Raw genomic sequence first — 20,604 nt, 5'->3', positions numbered from 1 at the left:
ATCAGCAGCAAATGCAACAGTATGAAGATCCCACAGTTGTGATTGTCTGTTTGTTGTAGCTCAGTTGACAGGGTAAACCCGCCATGTCGTTGCATGTTCGTGCTGGTCGCTGAATGCCTCCGTGACAATGGTCGCCGCGAGTGTGGCTAAGTCCATTCGTTGTGCGCCTTCCCAGCTGAAACTGTGCCTCCCCTTTGACTTCTGACAATCCCCAAGTCTCTCTCAGCCGTGGTGAGTGAATCAACAATGCGTATTCTTTTTGTGTCAAAATCTGCCATTAGTAGAATCCAATGATTGCCATTCTCTACGCACGGGAATAAGAATGGCTGAGCTGCCCCGGCTAGTAGTCGCTTTGCTATCTTTGTCCTCCCCTCTTGATCTCTCAAACAAGCTAGGAGGAGGAGGAGGAGGAGGAGGACAAGAACAAGGACGAGGACAAGGAAGAGAGAAGGGGAAGGAGGAAGAGGAGGAGGAGGAGGAGGAGAAACCTGGAAGTGAGTCGACGATTCTTCGGTGATGAAGGTGCTGGAAGGGCCGGCGGCGGAGGAGGAGGACTTGAGCCTCTCCCTCGCAATCTGATCGCGAACTTCTTCGAGGGCCTCGAGGAAAAATTGCTCGACCTGCAGGCTTGTCAGTCCTTCCTCGCTCCCCTCGCTAATCTCCTCCGCCCTCGTCCTCGCCCTCGCCCTCCTTCCCACCTCTGATCTCTGGCTGATGATATCCTGCGCCAGTCTCTTGATCTTGTTGTGCTCCTTCTCCTTGATCTTAAGGAGCTTCCGCAGCCCCGTGTTTTCCACCTGACGACATCTTCACTCCTCCTCCTCCTCCTCCTCCTCCTCGCTCTTTTCCCCTCACCTCTGTATCCTGCATGTCTTGCTTTGCCTTGCTCACCAGCCGCTCCTTCTCCCTCTCAAAGTCTTTCGCCACTTGCGACAGAGACTTCTCCAGGTTCTTCACCTTACCCTGCAGGGGGAGATGAGGGGTTGGAAAGGGGAGGAAGAGAGTGAGGAGGAGGAGGAGGAGGAGGAGGAGGAGGAGGAGGAGGAGGAGGAGGAGGAGGAGGAGGAAGCGCCAGACCCGCCCAGGAGGATACCGGACCGGTCCTACCTGCAGATCTTTGACCTCCCTTGACAGCCTGTGCCTGTCCTTGGCGTACTCGCCGATCTGCTGCTCATTGAGCTCCAGGTCCCTGCGGAGTTGCTTGGCTTCCTCCTCTAACTTTGACTTCTGTTTCTGCAGCTCCGCCTGCGACAAAGCTACATTATCAGTATACCAACACAGAGAATGCTCAGAAGCCAAGAGACAAGCTACAACGACACAACTAGCACAAGTGCAGGAGTGAAGTACACGAACATCAAGAGGTAGGTCTTTGTGTACATGCGCATCGACGCATCGGCAAAACACACAACAAGATGCACAAGGACGTTGATATCTCTGAGATGTACACATACAAACACAAAAAGAAAGAGCACAAGAAGCTTCTTAGCGCCTCACCGTCTCTTGGACGTGTAGCTTGAGGTCTTCTGCTAATCTTCTGTTCTGCTGCAAAATCCTCTTCGTCGAGACATCCAACCTATTCACAACCTGCAACGAAAGCGTGAGAAACGTTGACTGGTGAGACGAGAGGCAGAAAGCAGAAAAGAAAGGGTGAAGGGTGAAGGGCGAGGGCGAGGGCGAGGGCGAGGACAACGATGAAGAGGAGCAGACTAGGACCAAGATGGAGCAGGAGGAGCAGAAGTGGAGTAGAGGGTAAGGGGGAAAGCACCTCCTCGTCAGTGTTGCGCTTGATCTCCATCAGCTGAGCATGAGCTTCCTTCTGCAATCGACTGCGAGGAGACATGAGGAGAAAGGCTGAGAGACGTGAACAACAATCACTTCTTCTCCTCTATCAGCTTCCTCTCTACACTCAGCATCGCCTGCCTGTGCGCCTCCTGCCATGGTGTTTCAGCAGATAAGTCTGATGTCGCCATGGCAACTCACTTGCTCCTGCGCAAGCTCTTCTCGCAGGCGCGAGATCGTGCTCTCATACTGGTCCCTCTGCTCCTTGAACGACTTGAGCGACGCCAACTCCTCCTGTAGCTTCCGCATCTGTCCTTGACCCTCTCAGGAAACCTCCAGCAAGATGGAGAGGGGCAGACCTCGCTCTCTCTGCCTTCTTCCTTCTGCTTGAATCTTGTCTCCATCTCGGCGATTGCAAAGTCCCGGTCTTCGTTGGCCTTCATAACCTGAAAGAGCAATGTCATTGTTGTGGAGCAACACGACAGACAAACTCACGATCTTCTCTGTCATCTCCTTCGCCTTCTCTGAATCTTGCGCATAGATCCGGAGCTTCTCTTGAAGACCGTCGTTCTCGGACCTGAGGTACTTGATGACGTCCATTGCATCCTGCTCCTTGGATTGGAGCTTGGATAAGAGGTCCCCATTCTCATTGCGAAGTTGATTGATCTTCGACTTGTACTCGTCCAGAGCTCGAATCTTTGCCTCCAGCTCGTTCAATATGAGTTCTTCAGCCATTGTGGACCGTCTGCAACCCTGCTCTCAAACTCCTCTCCCTCTCTCCTGCCCTCGCGCCCTTCCTACAGTCCCACGTTCAAGTTGGAGGTTGAGACTGTCAAGGGCAGCAAACTAACACACTGTACAAGATGGAGGTGATAGGAGAGATGACAAGCTTGTCTTCATCATGCATGAGATCTTCTCTGCCCTTTCGCCATCGCCTTCCCTGCTGCTCTCACCGCCGCGGCATCCTTTCCTTCCACAGCATCGCCGTCCCAGGGCCAGCCGTTAAGAATTTTTAGTTAATGGACAAAGTGCGTCGAGATACGCTCAAATGCGGCCCGGCGGCCGGCCCCCCCGGGGGCAGCGGGTCCGGGGACTCCGGGAGGCACCAGGGCCCCCGCCGAGTCCATGATGGGCCCGGGCTGGATGGTTATCGGACCGACGTACTGGGGCTTGGAATCGCCCCGGTATGAGGCTGGTCCCGGGGAGGCCGCCGGGACCGTCGCACTGTGGCCGGGCAGCGCCCCGGGCCTGGGCCCCCGGTCCGGTGCCGGGGCCGTCAAGCATCCTCCGGTCGCTCCCCCGCTCACTCCCCTCAGTTGTAGGGCCTCTCCCCCGAGTGCTCACGGTGCAGTGCAAGAGTCGTAGCCCCTGGAGTCCTGCCCCACGGTGAATTACACGGTGCTTCACATTTATTTCATCCTATACAGGGCACTTCATAACACAACTGACTCGCATTTTTTGGCCATCGTTCCGAGCTCAAACTTATCTAGCAGGGACAGACATGGTTTGATGACCATTGGATGGTTTTATGAGCATCGATCAAGACATGTTGGCATCCATTTACATCTGAGATGATTCTGTTAGGCCATACACTCAATTGAGATATACACACATGTCTTCGATCGCCTGTTCTCGAAGTTTGTTTGCTTGTGTCACACACTGGAGCTGTCGCTGCAGCCTTTGGACTTGTACACTATCTACACCTGGACAAAACAATTCATCCGACGAAGAAGTCGGAAACATGCTTCTCATCCATCACACCTTCATATTTGAGCCTGCTGATCTCAGATTCCAACTGATCTATCTTCATCTGAGCTTGGTGCAACTCCTCGTACATTTGTTCTCTGTCCTTGCGAGTCCTGACGGTGGAAGTGATCAAGGAAAAGAGACATCATAATGTTAGTACCGTTCAAGCTCGAAGCGCGATTCTTGAACCCTCCCTTCCAAGAAGAGAATCTGTTTGCCCAACTCATTGACGACTTCCTCCCGTGATAGCTTTCGATGCGAAAAGGGATTCCCAGACTGGAACCTCTCTGACAGCTGTACACAAACTGCACATCAAAGCAAGGCTCTTGTTGAGTCAGGTAACCTGTGAGTTTGGAGTCAACATCATGTCAAGGGGTCCTGGTAAGAGTGCCAAGGTCAGACGAGGACCAAGAAGACAAGCATGCAGCGTACGTCTTCCAAAAGAAGGGTGGTATGGAGAGATCATACAACTTCTTGCACGAGCTTGATCTAAACCTAGGACAGTCACGCTTCCATTGGAAACCCATCTCAACCTCAACAACCTGGAGAATCAGACAGATCGAGGGAGCCCCTGCATTCTCTCGCACTCAAGACATCATCTTTGTTAGAGTTGGTTTCACTGGTTGACGCAGTGTAGATCCTGTAATGCCGCTAAGAGCTTACAACTAGGTTGACCGCAACATACCTCGGCGATGAAAACATTTCACTACCGCTCTGCTCGACTGCACGCTTCTCATAGAATGATTCGTAGGGTTCATTGTAGTCGTCGCCAATGTCCACATCAGATTCATGCGATATCGCATCCATTCGCGTTCTGGACCTGGAGCTTCTGCAGAAGTATTCACCAATGTATTTTGCAAATCTGAGCCAACTTGCAAGGTATGAAAATATCATTCGATGAAAAATCGATGATATGGAACTGAACAATCTTGAGGCTTCTTCTTGCTCTTTCTCCAATGAGTTGTAAAAGGACGACATGCCGTGCCCTGGCGTATCGTCACTCGTCACTGGTTCAGAATCATACTGAAAATCGAGTCCTTCATCGTCGAGTTGAAAGTTATCATTCCTGATCTGGTGGGTGTCCCGACCAAGGTGGTCGAATCGAGATGAAGGACTGAACAAGAAAGTCTGAGGGATCAGCCCATGGACCCTCGACTGGGCGATCAAGGCACACAAAATGCCCAGTCCCAACAACAGTCGAAGCTGGAAGTTTTTCCGAGTCGCTGTCAACGGTACCATCGAGGCTAGCAAGAGGAAACTTCCTTAGACGAGAGCTTGTGTAGTATGTTAATCTCCTTCACCAACGAAGGTCTTCCTCCCTCCCCACCCTCTCCCGATCACGGGATGCGACTGGCCATAGAGTAGCGCGCCAGATTTTCAAAAACTTGAAAACCCTGGGCTTCCGAACTTCCCTAGTGATGTGGCCAGTCCCAGGACCGTCGGGCCGCCCGGCCCCCGAGTCGGAGTCCCGCCGGCCGGGCCGGGGCCCGTGCTACCCGTATCCGAGCCACACTGACAGCACAGTCAACAGGCCCTCTTTACTCACCTGACCGTGACTGTCGCACAGCACAGTCAACATCTCCTAGTTTTCATGATTCTAATTGTCATTCAACGGTTCTCGTCTGATTCTGATTGTAATTGATTGGAAATTACCAAGTCATTCATTCTATGCGGGAGTCAGCTACAAATCTCTCTCTCTTAATTTCTTCACTAAGGTGTTCCACTTCAATTGCCCTTTCCGCCTGGATGTTCCTGCGTTTAACCACGCAAAGAATGAATCCTGGTACATCACGAATATCTCCCGACATTCAGTCAAGCGGGTGTCCACAGGTCCTCCTCCTCTTTGCAAGTTTTCCAACCGTCTCTGTACTTCTTCCCGTGTGTCTTGGTCTTGATACGCTAGGATCCTTCTTACATGCTGCTCGAAGCATTTCACGAGGAATTTCACATCTGAAAGACGTTTCCTGCAGTTCTTCGTGTGCAACACTGACGGGTCAACAGAGCGTAACATGGGTATCTTCTTCGTTCCATTTCCACAGAACCACAAGCTCCATGCCTGCATCATGTTCCCAAGTTCATCCGGCAGGTAAACATTGGCGGGAAAAGAACCACTTCTTCCTGTCTCTGACCCTGCTCCATTTATGTCGGAGATGTTTCCGTCGGATGATTGTTGTCCTGGTCGCCGCATGCTCCCAACACGCTCCACTACAGCTTCTGCGTCAACGCCACTCCCATCAAAGTTCGTGACTTGGCTGGTCCTTGTAGGATTGCCTCGAAACTCTGACTCGCGTAGCACCTCTCGAAGGCACTCTTTGATAAACTCCTTGTGCATTGATGTATTCTCGTTGACTACTTGCATGTTATTCTGACCTGCTGCAATCCTGTCTGCATGCTCTCTGAAATGAATCATATCAGCCTGTATTTTAGCCAAAGACGTCAAAACTTTCTCATTGTGAATGTACTGGTGAACATGAGGAGGTATGCCCGTGCCTTGAAGCCTCCCCCTTGCTTCTTGCGGCATACAGCACACCACTTTTGGCTTCAACATGGGCACCATCCCTTCATCTTGAAAAAGTGTTGATTGCCATAACGGGTGACTCGGCTCCAGGTTACGTTTCAGAAAATCCAAATGATATACCACCGATGCCAGCACATACTCTGCGACTCCCTTCATGCATGCTGGCAGAGTGGGAAACAATTGGTCGATTGCCTTTGTCAGATTCTCATCCCTGTCCACAAAGTGCGGAGGCAAAATAGCAAATTCTGCCTGGTCTATCGGTAGACCCGCAACTGTCCGTCCTGTCATACTTCGTGAGCCCATGAAAAGCCTGAAAGACATCTGATGAGCTTACCTACAAAACAATCCCCTGCTGCTTCATATCTCAGATCAGTCTGAAAGATAGGTCCATTGGCCCCTCCTGCTCGCACTGAAAGTGACGCACTTGACGGACAGTGAGTGCTTCCAGAAGCACAAAATGTCGCAGACCCCTTTCGTATCGAGTGAATGCCTATGTCTTGCGGTTGCAGACCTAGGGATAACAAATGGGTCGTCACTGCCCTTTGAACTGTATCCATCTGATCATGAATTTCTGCCTCATCAACATCCACGTCATCGGTTGCCTCGCCTCTGTTGTTGGGCGGCTTCATAATTTGCCCAAGGACTTGCATAAATCGTTTGTATTGTGATCGGCCTGGGAATAACCATTGATCGTCTGGAACATAGCACAAGAAATAGATTCCAAGGGCCAGAATAGGGCAAATCTCCGGGCTGATGGGGTTTGCATATATGTTCCTGGGATCTCGCGGTCTATCTCCACTCTGATCAGTCTTGCTATGTGCAAAATATATTTGAAGATGGTCTTCATTCCAACGCATATGATTGAATTGTATGGATTCTGCACTCCCAGCACGGCACATAAGATTCCAGCAAATGATCAAGAACGTGCGTGCAAAGATGTAAACCCTCTTCTTGCAAAATAACATGTTCTTACTGAACAAGCGATACGTTGACATACTCATAGGCTCTTTCCCATTCGTTATTTTAAGTACTCCAGTCGAATCCGCAAGACTGCAATCCCGCTTCAGTCCAATGTAATATTCCTGTATCTCGTTCTTGAACTGTGATGGGATGTCATGTTGAAAGTCTCTGAATAAGCTGTTCAATGCCGATCGATGGTTGCTGTATGTTGCAAAACCATTGTCGGTAGTGCCTCTAATATGTGTGATCCACAGAAGAAAGTCATCCGCAGTCAAGCGGTCGAAGTGCAGAGGATAAACTCTCTCTGCACTGCCTGTGAAAAACAACAAAGGTCATTCATTACTTGCGAACAGTGAAACCTTCCTAACCTGTCCACTCAACCGAATTTTCCAGAAGGACTTCTCTGATACGTCTTCTGGAAGGCAATGGTGGATCCCCTTCCATTTCAATTTGAATCTTTTCCTTGAATTCATCAGTCAAAACAGCTCGCATGTTTTGGTACAGGAATTGCAAGAAACGAACAATGCTAGATGTATATGCAGATCTTGAATTCTGTGAAACTGTGCTCGCTCGAATCGCTGACATTATTTTGTCGTTCAGCAGCCAGATCAAATGGATGCGCTACACCATCGACAGAGGGCGGTGGCTGTCCTGAGGCGGACTCGGAAAATGGGTAGGATAAGATCCTTCGCTGGTCCTCCGAAACTACTCTGAGCAGTTCTCGATCAATCTATTCATGTCAGGGGTAGGGGTAGAAAATACCACAAAGTAGCCCTTTTCCCATGGGGGTGGGGTGCCAACTTGTGAGGTATTTCCACCCCTTCCTGAAGACCCCACCCCTGTTTCCCAGCCATCCCCAGGTACCCAGATAACCCCTAGGTGCGACCTAAGAGTCTGCGGTAGACTAGGGGGTCGTGCCATGATCCAACCCCTACACCAATAAAAAGGGTTTTATTTTAAAAAGTAAGTTTATTTGTCATCAACAAGGTCATCAAGTGCCTTGGAAACGGGGGTACCCCGGAGTTTTCTGTTTTTTAAAACCTTCCATGTCCCAACACACTTGTTTTTAAATATATTTTAAATCCCAAATATAGAGTGATTTCCGGGATAATCCCCCATATTAAAAAACTTTCTCTAGTGCAAATTTTAGGTTTATAAGTTCTCCTGTACCAACATTTTGGCACAAAAGGGCACATCATAGTTTTTTACAGTAGTTTTAAAAGGATACAATCATTTTTGGGAGTAAAACAGAAGGGATGTGATGGCCGATAAGCGAAACTCCCAGTCGGGATGACATAAAGGAGCGCGGGGCCGGGCATGGTCACGGGGACAGAGGAGACCGAGAGAGCAGAGCAGAGCAGAGACTAGGAGAACAGAGAGGCCCGCATAGCAAGCTCCACAGAAATAAACCGCCAGTGAATGGGGGAAAGAATTTTTGGTGTTGTCGTTTAGACTTGCGAGGGTTAGGTGTGATAAGAACCTGCCCATTACATGCAATCTGGAAAGATGCTGTAGTGTTTGAGGGACTTGGAAGTTGTGAGAGGGATGTGCATCGTGCTTGTGACAATGAGGGTCCTTTCAGCGCTTCTCACACTGAACGTTGCAGGCGCGTTTTGGCAAGAACTCGGTTGATTTCATGGATTCCGTCTATCATCGTACGCACTAACTTAAGCGAGGATGGAACGTCCTTTCGGGCGAAACTTCTCTAGACTTCTCATCTCTGGTCTCTTCTTTCAGCTCTTGTTGTTGGGGGGGGTGCGACATGCACGAGGGCAGCAGTGCAGCAGCAGCCAGTTCGACTGGCCGTCACAACAATGCACCCTCCCCTGTCCCATAACATCTTCTTCCTGCACACAAGCTGCCAACTCAGATGTTGTATCGCTGGCTGGCACTGCCTACTGCTGCCTCTGCGTTATATCGGCGGATGGGCAGTCCCAGTACATGCTCTGCCCTGGGTCGTTGACGAACCCTCCTCAGAGCACTGAAGCGGTAGGGTCGACTGCCGATTGCAATGGAGTTGCTGAGTGAGATCATACAGGGCTCCTCGCTGCTCGCGACCATGATTTTGAAAGACACTGCCGCTACGACGCTGACTGTGCCTGCTTCGACCACGACGTACGTCAAGATATCGCAGTCGGGCTCGATCACCTGGTGGGTTGGAGGTTGGATGCATTCCTTGTCGTTGACTGCCCGTCTTGCAGGTCTGAATTCTCGTACCTTCAAGTCGATGTTGCCGCGAACCCCGTCGTACCGCCGAGCAATGAGACAGCGGCAGCCGGAGGCGCCAATAGCTCTGCTGCGAACTCCAACGTCTCCGCTCGCAGCGACCAGAGCAATGCGAATCTTCCCATGGAGCAGCAAATCAAGGGCTCACACATGATGGGCAATCAGAGAGATTCGATGAAGGTTCAAGTGAGGAGTTCGCAAGGAAGTGTGTCGGGAGGGTTGCAGTACGACGACATTCTGTTCAATCGGAGGAGCAAAGAGCAAGGGCTAGTCGACCAAACAAGGCGCTCCGATGCTTCTTCCACATTGAATTGGTACTTTAGGACATCTTTCCTCCCTGATCTGTCTCACTCCCCTCCAGTCTTCGACTACTCGGTGAGCAATAAGTGCCTTGTGCTTCCTCTTCGCCCATGACACTGGTTGCAGTCAACAGGAAACTCGTCCATCACCTTGAGCTCTCCTGTCAGGACTTCTGTCTACTACATGGCGTTGCAGTCAACGGAAAAGTACGTTGCATCCGTAACAGCGTCTCAGAAGACAGCCGTGATGCTCGCTGAAGGACAGCCGTATCCGTTCTCTGTCAACAAGAACGAGCATACGTTCATGTACTTCTACCCCTCCGACGATGGTCTGGTCCTACTCCAGCCTCGCATCACTCCAGCCTTGTCCAACGTCAATTCGAGGATGTTCGTCCGTCTGGGCGCCCTGGCGACGGAGCGGAGCTGGAGCAAGTGGGTAGGAGGGCATGACTCAGAGATCGATGGGATGGCCGACTACTCGTACACATCCGTTCTGTTCCTCAAGAGCGATGGGGACAGGTACATCTCGTGGACTATCGATCCCGGCATGAAGAGCATCTGGACGATGACGCCGTACCTGGTGGCCCCCACTTCCTTGCAGCTCGACACTCCGATGAACTTTGCGGTAGACAAGACTATTAGGGCTCAGCTTTTCTCGGCGGTCCCGTCAGACACGCAAGGGAACTTCTATTTCCAGCTGATGCCTTCGTCTGCTCCCACTTCCCAGACCTACAGGCAATGGCAGACCTTGCAGGCTGCAACCAGGATATACGCAGCGACCAAGAGGAACGGGAGGATGGCCTACTACCAAGTGAGCGACTGGGGCTACACCTCAGATGGAACGCCCGGCTTGCAAGTCATGATCGACCAATGGGATCAGGGAGCTACTGTGTACTTGCTGCTGTTCATGGAGAATGACGCGCCGAGCAACGAGTTCTCGGTCGTGGCGTTTATGGCCGGCAGCTCGTTTTCCTCCTGGAAGTGGTGGTTCGGAGGAGTCCTGTTTGCCGTCTTTGTGTTCTGTGCGGGGCGCTGCGTGCTCTGCCGAGGCCCGAGGGGAGTGAGCTTGTTTGGGATCCGCTCCAGGAATGTTCGCTCGATGGGAACCAACACCGGCTTGAGGGGTGAAGTGGAGCTCCAACAGGTCGAGGAGGTATGCTCGACTGAACCAGCCCCTGAGGTCATGAAGAAAGTCGCCGACACTCTCTATCGTCGCAACGAGACAGGCAGCACCGATACCAACAGCGTGCATGTGGAGGTTACTGTTGAAGCCAAGGACGACGCCGCTGCGCAGGACAAGGGCAAAGTGAGCGACGGAACGCAGAGCACGGCAGCGGATGCTGGGGCTGAAGCGAGTGGGGCTGTAGCAAGTGAGGCAGGACAAGCCAAGGGTGAGGGAGGCGAAGGTGGGAGGGAGGATGGAGGCGGAGAGGACACGAGCTGTATCGTCTGCCTCGACCGGGACCGGGAGGCGATTCTGCTGGAGTGCGGGCACGGAGGACTGTGCCTGCAGTGTGCCACCTCGTTATGGAACCAGGGCCCAGCAGGGCGGCACTGCCCGATGTGCCGCAAAGTGTTCTCAGGTGTGATGAAGATCGTGGAGGAGCAGGAGGACATGGTTAAGGTGCAGGCGGTACACTACGCGTACAAGCCCCCCGAGAGCAGTTCGGCGCCGAGGATCTCGATCCTGGGCATCCGAGACGTGCTGAGCTCCATCACAGGAAACGTGATGAGCAGAGGGGGAGGGTCGGAGGGGGCGGGAGGAGGCAGCAACTCCTCCGCCATCGTGCTGGGGCTGGTGACTGACAATCGGAGGCGTCCATACCCTGTTCAAGTCAGGAACGAGACGCAAGGCGAGGGCAGGATCACGTCGACTTGATCACTTCGCCTGCTGTTGTTTATTCATCCCTTTGTATAGTGAACAATAATCACCTGTAGATTGAACACGTGCTAGCATGGTGAACATTTGTGAATTCTATTCTAACATGGTATACATGTCTGACTGCTAACATGGTGAACATTTCTCATCACAACACTGTGTCTTCTTCTCTAGTCTGGCATCTTTGTGTCCTTTCCGGTCACCGACTTTGCCATCGGCTCTGATCAACTTGCAGCTGATGTTTCAGTCGTTCCCCTGCGGCTCAAGTCACTGCCATCATCGTGCATCAGGTAGAAGAGGAGGGACGAGGAGGAGGAAGATAGGCGGAAGGGAGAGGCGAGAGAGGAGGGAGGAGATGATGGTGCAGAGGAGGAGGAGGGTGGTGGGAGAGGAGGGTGGGAGAGAGGACGGAGAAGGAGGGAGAAGAGAGGAGGAGGATCACGTTGCATCTGCAGCCTGAGCTGCGCTTCTCTCTGCGAACGGGACTTCCTCTGCTCGAACACGGGAGGGGTCAGTGGCAGCGGGACCACCCTACCCTCTTCACCTCCGTCTCCTCTTGCAGCGCCCGCAACGAGTCCTTGGATCGCGATCAAGGTCAGTCACAGGGCAAGGAGGCAATGGGCATTGCCTTAAGAACCCTCTCCTGCATGAGAGCTTGCTCTATCTTGCGCCTGGCCTGCTCCTGCGGGAGTTGAAGCCATCATGACCCGGAAGATCAGTCGATGCAAGCGGCAACCATGATCTTATCAGCCTCCACTGCCCAACGAACGTCCCTGCCATGTCCGACCGCCGGCTCCTCCCCGGGTGGTTGCTTGATGGTATGAGACGCTACAGTCTCAGGAGATCTCCTGGCGGCAAGGGATGAGAGGACGGTTGTCATGGCTGCTCGATCACACCTCTCATGCTCATCGTCGTTGTAGCTTACATGCTCATGCACTTGTTCCTGGACAGGTTCCTCGACCAGTTCAGTGGCGACGTTGGACGGCGGGCGAGGACGGCCTTGGAAGACCACGTCGAAGAAAGATCCTTCCGCATCCATGAAAACAAATGTTGCTGTCTCCTCCAACACCTCTGTTGGCTCATCAAAACCGGGAGTGACAAAAAGGAGAGGGGAAGAGAGAAGAGGGGAGGGGAGGGGAGGGGAACCGGTAAGCTTGTTCTTGAGAGACTGGAATCCATAAATGCTCTTCTGCGAGTCATCGACGCATATCAGGGTGTCCCCGGGTTGAGGAGCTCTCGACGTGCTGCCGTGAGGGAAGTTGTCGGAGACAGAGATCACCGAGATGCGGTCTTCTGAGATCAGGAAGTTCAATCCCAAGTCGTCACAGCTGACCATGTCCTCTGCTGTGTCCATCCTCCTCCTTGGACTTGAGCTGATCTCCCCAGTTTCCCCTCCTCCTCACGCGTCCATGGACGAGATCACGACGGTCTCTGCCACTGCCCGACTGCTGCACAGAAACAGCTGTCACACTGCCAACCATCACCGGCAAAATTTTGATATGATGGAATCTAGTAAACTCCTGTTTGCATGACGATGTAGACACGAGGACGAACCCTTTCCGTTTCTCCCTCTCCTTCTCTCTCTCCTTCCCCTCTGCTCCCTCCATCCCTCCCTCCCTCTCCACCTTATCTCGCAGTCCTCCCATAGCCCTCAGGGAAAAATTCAATCTCCCAACACCCCTGCTATCTCGTTTCCCCTCTACCTAGTCCTCTTCCTCGGCTCCACCTTCATCGTCCTACTTCTGCTGCTCCTGATTCAAATTTGTTTCAGTGCCTGCTCGTTCTGCTCCTGCCCCTGCCCCTGCCCCTGCCCCTGCCCCTGCTTCTCCTGCTTCTCCTGCTGCTCCTGCCTCTATCTATGCTTCCTGTTCATCGTTACCCACCTCACCACTCCATGATTTCCTTCAAACTCCCAGCGGCAGCAAATAGAATATAGTATTTTCTCTGTATTGAAGTTTTCTGTCTCTCTGCTCAGCTGCCCGGCGGACTCACTAGAATAATTGAGTGATGGTCCCGACCAGTGCGTGAGAATGGAGGCAGGGAGGAGGAGGAGGCAAAGTGGAGCTATGCTGCGAGGAGGAGGAAAGATGGTGGTGGCTGATAGGATCAGGAGTATGAAGAGACTTCTTGTTACTGTATGCGATCACACACAGCTTCAAATCACTTTGTATGCCGACTGACACTAAGAGATAAACCTGAGAGAACGGGAGAGATGTGGACTGAGTAATAGTATAGGAAGGCGGCAAGCCCAATCATGATGAATGGTTGATTGAAGGGATTATGTCATTGTGACTCAAACTTGTTGACTGTTGTACAACTGCTTGCTTAAACAAGCAATCGATGATGTGTTGATTTGTTTGAGTATCTATGACCGTCTTTTTCTATCCCCCCCGCCCCTTCCCTCTCCCCTGTCTCTGCCTGTCTCTGCCTGTCTCTGCCTCCCTCTCATTCTCTCCTGCTGCCCTCTGATGATCTAAGTATTTGTTCACGCCAGGTCATACCGACGAACTGGGATGGTTTTCCACTTCACTTCCAGCCCCTGCGATGCAGGTTTGTCGGGCCATCCTGCATGACCACAGCCTCTCACTCCTCCCCTATGGCAGCGCCAGAGGGCTACCTCTTGTACATGGGGAAGGATAAGTATGAAAATGATGACCTCATCAAGTTTGCCTGGCCGGAGGACGTCTGGTATCACGTCGACAAGGAGTCTTCAGCACACGTCTACATTCGCCTTCCAAGGTTTCCATGTTTTTACCCGCCCTCTCCGGTCGCCTTCCTCACTGTGGGCCCTCAGAGGTAGCCACCTGGCAGGAAAAGAATGGTACAAGAACATCGATCCCAAAGTGAGCCGTCCTGCCCCTCCTCCTTGCTAGCCGTCCTGCCCCTCCTCCTTGCTCCCTTGCTGGTTGCGGTCATGTTCGCGTTGCTCATGATTCTCATGCTCTCATCCTTTCCTGTACCTCCTGCTCCTCCACCATGATTTCCTGCTCTTCCCGCCCATCCCCCCTCCGCACTCTTCTTCTCGCCATTCCAAGGAGCTGACTAATCAATGCAGGTTGTCGAGGAGTGCTGTCAGCTGGTGAAAGCAAACTCAATCAAGGGAAACAAGCTTGACAACGTTTGCTTCCTGCCAACCCCCCCCAGCAAGTCTTTGACAGCAGGCCTTACCAGATCACTGTGGTCTTCACTCCTGCCAGCAACCTGAGGAAGAGTCAGGGGATGGACACAGGACAGGTGGGAAGAGAACGGGGCCTGTGCAGGAGGGATCTGACGAACCGTGCTTGCAGGTTGGCTTTCATGATCAAAACATGGTGTTCAAGGAGAAGGTTCAGACCCGGAAAAATGAGATAGTGAACCGTAAGTTGTGGAGGATTGAAGTGGCAAGCCCTTCCAGGGCCCTCTGAGATGCTCTGCTTTGATGCTTGCTCAATGCGTGCCGTTAACTATGCTTGCTTGTCCTCCTTTCACATCTCCTCGTACTCTTTGACTCCTCCCACGGCAGGGCTAGAGAAAACGAAGAAATGGGTTGAGGTTGACCTCGAGGTCAGCCCTTGTGCTCCATCCTCCTCCTCCTGTTCTGACCTTGTCCTTCCCAGGCTGATCTCATGAAGCGACAGAAGGAGGATAAGGCAGAGGCAGCCCGTATCGCCGAGAAGGCAAGGATTGAACGCGAGGAGCAGGAGAAGAAAGTCTGTCTGCCGTGTCGTCCCGTGCTCGTTCTGACGCTGTGCGTGTAGTGGAAGGAGGAGAAGGAGGCTCGCTCTTACAACAGGTGAGGGGGGCGGGGAGGGGATGAAGAGGAGGCTGTCACTGCCGTAAGTGTGTCGTCTTGACTTCCTGCAGGCTCTACGACGAGTCGAATATGACGAAAGCAGGGGAGCTTGAAGTAGACTCTGATGGAGAAGTTGACTTCATGTGAAGCCGCCGCGCCGCTGTGCGCCGTGATCAATGATATGCGGCGAGGGCCTCGCCGAGTCGGAGGCAAGTTTGGGGCCAGTCACTGAGTGATAAAAAACCGTGAGTCATTGTGACTCGACACTACTGAGGCTGGTCACCCGACCGCCGCCGGCCCACTGAGTCCGGCGAGTCCAACTTTGATAACCGTCTTTGAGTAATCACACAGGCCGCCCGGCTAAGCAGCGGCCCGGCGGGCGTCGCCGACTCCGGCCAGGGTGCCGGGCCCGCACACTGCAATGCTGGGTAGGCAGCTGCAGGCACTCTACCCTCCTATTAGGCGTACAAGGAAAAGGCAGCGACGCGGATGAGGGACCTTGACCTCTTTACAAATAACCGGAACATTCATAGGAGGTCTTAGTTAATTGTAGGACCAGGTTTTCTAGACCTTCTAGGACCCACAAGCACAGGACCCTGCCTGGCACGTATCTAGTACTGCGACCGGTCGTCAAAAGGGCTCTGGTGGAGTTGGAAAGGGTGGGTGGTAGCAGTTGGTAGGGGTGATTGTGCAGATCCGGTGAGTGAGTATTTCCGACTCGAATGAGAGGATGGCTACAAATGTAGGTAGGGGTGGGTTAGGGTGGGGATGGGGTGGGGTCACATGATTTTATTTGGGGGTGGGGGTGCATAATCACGGGATTTTATGATAGTGTGAGGGGTGTGCAAGCGTCCGGAGGTAGGGTGGGTACCATACTGAAGTGGTAGCGGGTGTGTAGTGGGGAAAAGGGTTTGAGAGAGTCGCAAATGGTAGGGGTGGGTAGTACCGTCTTCAGTGAAGACTTGGCGTTTGAGGGGGTGGGTGTGCTGCGTCGAAATGTTCATGGCAGGCGGCGGCTGTTGAGGGCGACGAACCGCATAGAGGACTGAGCGGGGAGAGCACTGCGGCAGCGAAGGCTGATGGCGGGAGGAGAATGGTGGATGAAGGAATGATCCTGATGAGCAGAGAGGGATACTAGCCGGGGGGGCGAGGATATGAAAGCAAACGCGACTTCCCGCAACAGGTGATAAGTTTACCAATGTCTCATTTGAAGGCGACATAGCACTGTGAATCAAAGATAAGTTTCAACTGTTGGTTCCTGCACTAGACAGCGAAGGCTTCATGAGAGAAGAAGGGTTCCCCATTGACAACTGCATGGAGCTACAACTGTTTCGCAGCAAGTGGTCACATTGAATGCTCCGTGCAATAGTTACTGGCATGTCCATCACAGGACACACTGGTGTGATCTGAAATTCGAATAGTAGTGAGAACCTTGTTGGAATCCTACAATCAGCCATGAGCTTTGGCAGAAGACACCTTCGGCAGGTGTCGTTCAAACGAGCCTCGGTGTTTGAAAGCGAAGAAACCGCCGGGGTTTGTCGTATCAAAAATGAAGACTTTCACATGCAGTTGACACAAGAACTACCAGCTAATAGAGATGGGACGGACTGGTCTGTGTATTGCCCGTTTGTTTCTCGTCTCCTCCAGACCTCAGTGCAAGGTTTGAACAGTTTACAGCCAAGGGGTGGAGTGGTGGACTGTGCTGTGCTCTTTGCCGATACATCAGGGTTTACAAGGCTGGCTCAACGTCTAGCTGTGTGAGTCTTTCATAATTGTTTTGGGGTGATGAGTTGCATTGATTGCTTTGTGTTTGTCGCCTTTACAGATTCTCTGACGGCGCGGAAAGGCTTTGCAGTGTTTTGAACTCCTTCTTTGCAACCCTCATTCAGATTGTCACTGATTATGGCGGGGACGTCGTGAAGTTTGCTGGAGATGCTGTCTGTGTAATCTTCCCTATTGATGAGTCGCAGCCTGTGCAGAACTTTGTTGCGAACAGCTTTCAGTTAGCTGTGGCTAGAGCAGTTCAATGTTCGATCGAACTTCACGAGGTATTGATTTGCCTGTTTCTGATCTTGCTGAGAAGTCAGATTTTAGTCAATCTGGTCTCTGACACGTTTCTGTTTCTTACAGAAATTGGACAAGTTTTTGGCTTTTGAGGACGAGGGCGAAGCGATTGAACTGCGGCTGCACATTGGAATAGGGTGTGGGAGGTTGTCAGTGGTTCATATGGGAGGGGTTTTATCGCGTTGGGAGTATGTTGTTTGCGGGCCTCCAATCGATCAAGTCAGCATAGCAGAGCCTGCTGCAGAGAGCAACCAGACGTGTATCTCTCCTTCAGCATGGAATTACGTCAAGGACATTGCGGATGGACATGAAGTTGCAGAAGAAAAGAACGCTCCGGGCTATGTAATTGTTGACAGCATCGAGCGAATACAAAAGCCTGAATATGAGCCGAGGCCAGAGTTGGAGGCGCAGACCGCAAGACTGTTGGAGCACTACATCCCCCCAAACATTGTGCGAAGATTACAAAGTCATCTCAAGACAGACTTTGCCGAACTCCGAAGAATATGCGTGCTCTTTGTGAAGGTGAATAATATTAATATGTTGCCCGATGAAAATGGCGATATGGGAAATGCAGTCAGCATTGGACAGGTAATTGTTTCCCAACATGACTTCGTGAGGTTGTTGATTGTTTTCTTCAGAGAATGATGCTAAGAGTACAAGAGAGCTGCTATCGATGGGAGGGAAGCGTCAACAAGGTGCTCTGTGACGAAAAAGGTCTCGTGATCGTCATCGGCTTTGGTATCCCTCCCATGCCATTGCATTCGGACGATCCTGTTCGTGCAGTCGGTGCCGCACAAGACATCTTTTTCAATATCCAAAATCTGGGCAATGGAATCAGTTGCAATATTGGCGTGACCACCGGGGAGGCTCTATGCTGCGTTGTCGGCTCCCACATACGTAGAGAATATACGGTAATCTGATATGTTATATCGGCGCTATCTCACCTGCTACATGTCAGATCATGGGAAACACCGTCAACATTGCAGCAAGATTGATGTCTAAAGCTGAAAAGTACGGCGGAGAAAGAGGCATCTTGGTATGTCCAGAAACAAAAAGGTGCTGCATGTTAGAAAGGCGGAGATTAAGGGATAATATCAGCGTATTGGAATTTCGGCCGCCCGAGGTTCCTGGCATTGGTGACAACGGTCGTTTGAAGTTGAAGGGTCTCTCGGAACCATATCCAGTCTTCCAGCTGCAAGTCGTGGCCGCAAGAACTTCCTCTATAAATGAAGTAGAAGTAGAAGCCGAGAAGCTGAAGTTAAAGATGAAGGAGTTGTTGCCAGGGCGAGATGTAGAGTTGCACAATCTGAGACAAATGATTGAGAAAATGATGAACGGGAAATCTGAATCGTTTCCTGGCGGCACCATATTAATAACTGGAGGACGAGGGAGCGGCAAAGCTGAAATCGTGGGCAAACTTGAAAGATTGGGACATGATCTATCCTTGAATGTTTTCAGGAATGAGGATTACATCCACGAACTGACGGAACCTAGCAGGGGTGGCCCAGGACAGCAATCACCAAAGATGTGTGCACCTCTCTTGCACAAGTCATCCTTTGTCTTGATGGAATCTCTGTTGATGTGTTACAACAAGCTACAAACCAACGGGCACAAGCACGATTGCGACGAAGAGTTCGAGAAATACCGTCTCTGCTTCGGAGAGTGGAATTCAATCATGAACAAGCTGGCGTCTGCGGCCCGCGAGAAACTTGGAAAGAGGGATTATGTCGAATGGGTTTTGGATTGTTTCAGCGAAGAGCAGGGAGGTTTCTATTTGCCATATGCAGGATATTTGAATTCCATATTCACAATCAATCAGGGACAAGGCAACAGGCTACCAGTGAATGATGATGTTTCTGTCAAGATTTCAAGCGAAGAGAAACGTTTGAGGATCGCTGAGATGATAGTCATTCTCATCCAAAGCTTTGCTAGAGTTCAGCCCATCATGATCATCATTCACTTGCAGACAGGCACAGACTCTCACCGTTCGTTCGGAAAGGAATTTTGGATCATTGCGAGTCAATTGAATCGAAACACCCATAACGTCATCTTCTGCATAGCTTCCCGTCTGTTGCACGAATCTGAGCAATCTCACGTCAAAGATCTTCTGCAGGAGGTCGAGGAGGCTGGCAACTGCTTGAAGCTCGTGCCGTTCACGCATCATCGGAGGATGGAATACGCTTGCAAGGTCTTCAGTGTTGTCACAGGGCACCAGATTGAAGAGCGAGACATCCCGTTCGAGCTCGGCAGGTCCATCTCTCAGAGGGCGGCAGGAAACCCGAAGCACATAAAGGAGCTGATCATGACTCTGCTCAAGAAGGATGCTTTCGTCCAGCCGGGCGTCGGGCCCACAAGCGCTGTCGAGGTCCTCGGAGACCACGAGCTCGTCCTGCATGCCTCGCAGGAGCAGCTGATGCATATCAAGCTCCCTCTCAAGATGTACAGCGCGGTGCTGGCAGAGTTTGAGACCCTCCGTCCCCGCTGCCAGCTGATCATCAAGTACGCAAGCTTCTTCGCCAAGTCTCACAGCATGGTTGGAGCCATCTGCTCGCTCGACCTTCCCTTCCCCACCGTCGTCCTCTCCATCGCCTTCACGAAGCTGCAAAGCGCGCATGCTGCGTTGCATGTAATGGAGGAGCTCAACAACCTGTGCAACCAGGGCATCTTCTACAAGGCCAACCAACGCTCCCGCCGGTGCCTCTTCTACTCGCGCAAGATGGACTACGCTGCCACTGAGTTCCTCGGGTTCGAAAGCGCCCTCCTCCGCGACGAGGCCCATGTGCTGCTGACCAACGAGGAGAAGGAGTGCTTGAAGGCCATCACCCAGTCGCAGCTGAGCAAGGCGGAAGAGCACAGCGCAAGGGAGATCCAGGCTTTCTGGAGGCTCTGCAGGTTCAAGAAGAAACGATGGAGTCGATTGGGAGACTCAGGCAGCCCCGGGCTATCACGTGCCTCACCTGTAAACGCATAACACTATATATGATTCGATGAACTAGTATAACGCGCGGCTCTGTACTCGTGAGGCTCTCTGAAGTTCTCTGGTGCCATGATACTGTAACTGTGACTGATATTACTCAGACGTCAGTACCCTTCCCACCTCCACCACCAGCACAAGCAGCAATCACAATGCTATCAACCTTATTGGTTGTTATTCCAACTGCGCTAAATATCGCAGACAAACCATCACCTCCACCACCTCAGGCTACCATTTCCATCACCACCTCCTGTACCCGGCTGCCCAACCATTGAACTTCGGAACTGACACCGTACTGTATTGCTAATGATCAATCTTACGAACATCTCCATAACCACCTCCACCACCAGCACTCCAAGTTAAGTTTTGGTGCCGCTCACGTGCCCA

The 20,604-nt window shown here is 52.0% G+C and overlaps 7 protein-coding genes across 7 annotated transcripts; 3 read left to right on the top strand and 4 right to left on the bottom strand.

Moving 5' to 3' along the window:
- Positions 1-3,372: 3,372 nt before the first annotated feature.
- On the bottom strand, positions 3,373-3,889 carry GUITHDRAFT_138818 (hypothetical protein; the record flags this gene model as incomplete). Its single annotated transcript, XM_005832518.1, has 4 exons — positions 3,373-3,482; positions 3,541-3,638; positions 3,686-3,819; positions 3,869-3,889. The coding sequence occupies 4 exons, from the start codon at positions 3,887-3,889 to the stop codon at positions 3,373-3,375; spliced, it is 363 nt and encodes a 120-aa protein (XP_005832575.1).
- Positions 3,890-5,214: 1,325 nt separating this feature from the next.
- GUITHDRAFT_152643 (hypothetical protein) lies at positions 5,215-6,012 on the bottom strand (the record flags this gene model as incomplete). Its single annotated transcript, XM_005832517.1, is given in 2 exon segments — positions 5,215-5,749; positions 5,765-6,012. Coding segments are annotated over 2 exon segments (706 nt in total), but the record flags the coding sequence as incomplete, so codon positions are not given.
- A 474-nt stretch (positions 6,013-6,486) lies between these two features.
- GUITHDRAFT_44021 (hypothetical protein) lies at positions 6,487-6,900 on the bottom strand (the record flags this gene model as incomplete). The annotated part of the gene is made up of 2 exons (XM_005832516.1): positions 6,487-6,600; positions 6,688-6,900. Coding segments are annotated over 2 exons (327 nt in total), but the record flags the coding sequence as incomplete, so codon positions are not given.
- A 1,707-nt stretch (positions 6,901-8,607) lies between these two features.
- Positions 8,608-11,535, top strand: GUITHDRAFT_163205 (hypothetical protein). Its single transcript, XM_005832515.1, has 4 exons — positions 8,608-8,992; positions 9,042-9,154; positions 9,205-9,604; positions 9,656-11,535. Exons 1-4 carry the CDS (start codon positions 8,681-8,683, stop codon positions 11,405-11,407), a joined length of 2,577 nt encoding a protein of 858 aa, XP_005832572.1. The 5' UTR covers positions 8,608-8,680; the 3' UTR covers positions 11,408-11,535.
- A 71-nt stretch (positions 11,536-11,606) lies between these two features.
- GUITHDRAFT_108465 (hypothetical protein) lies at positions 11,607-12,761 on the bottom strand (the record flags this gene model as incomplete). The annotated part of the gene is made up of 7 exons (XM_005832514.1): positions 11,607-11,662; positions 11,850-11,898; positions 11,943-11,984; positions 12,045-12,089; positions 12,144-12,255; positions 12,304-12,478; positions 12,554-12,761. The coding sequence occupies 7 exons, from the start codon at positions 12,759-12,761 to the stop codon at positions 11,607-11,609; spliced, it is 687 nt and encodes a 228-aa protein (XP_005832571.1).
- A 1,138-nt stretch (positions 12,762-13,899) lies between these two features.
- GUITHDRAFT_94590 (hypothetical protein) lies at positions 13,900-15,058 on the top strand (the record flags this gene model as incomplete). Its single annotated transcript, XM_005832513.1, has 8 exons — positions 13,900-13,957; positions 14,011-14,146; positions 14,202-14,250; positions 14,463-14,525; positions 14,579-14,641; positions 14,695-14,764; positions 14,910-14,950; positions 15,004-15,058. Coding segments are annotated over exons 1-8 (513 nt in total), but the record flags the coding sequence as incomplete, so codon positions are not given.
- Positions 15,059-16,817: 1,759 nt separating this feature from the next.
- Positions 16,818-17,462, top strand: GUITHDRAFT_56988 (hypothetical protein; the record flags this gene model as incomplete). The annotated part of the gene is made up of 3 exons (XM_005832512.1): positions 16,818-16,936; positions 17,005-17,227; positions 17,310-17,462. Coding segments are annotated over 3 exons (495 nt in total), but the record flags the coding sequence as incomplete, so codon positions are not given.
- Between the last annotated feature and the right edge of the window lie 3,142 nt (positions 17,463-20,604).

The sequence above is a fragment of the Guillardia theta genome (genome assembly GCF_000315625.1).
Source record: "Guillardia theta CCMP2712 unplaced genomic scaffold GUITHscaffold_34, whole genome shotgun sequence".
Classification (NCBI taxonomy): Eukaryota; class Cryptophyceae; order Pyrenomonadales; family Geminigeraceae; genus Guillardia; species Guillardia theta.
Note: the sequence above shows the minus strand (reverse complement) of the source record. Positions and strands in the feature narration are given on the sequence as shown.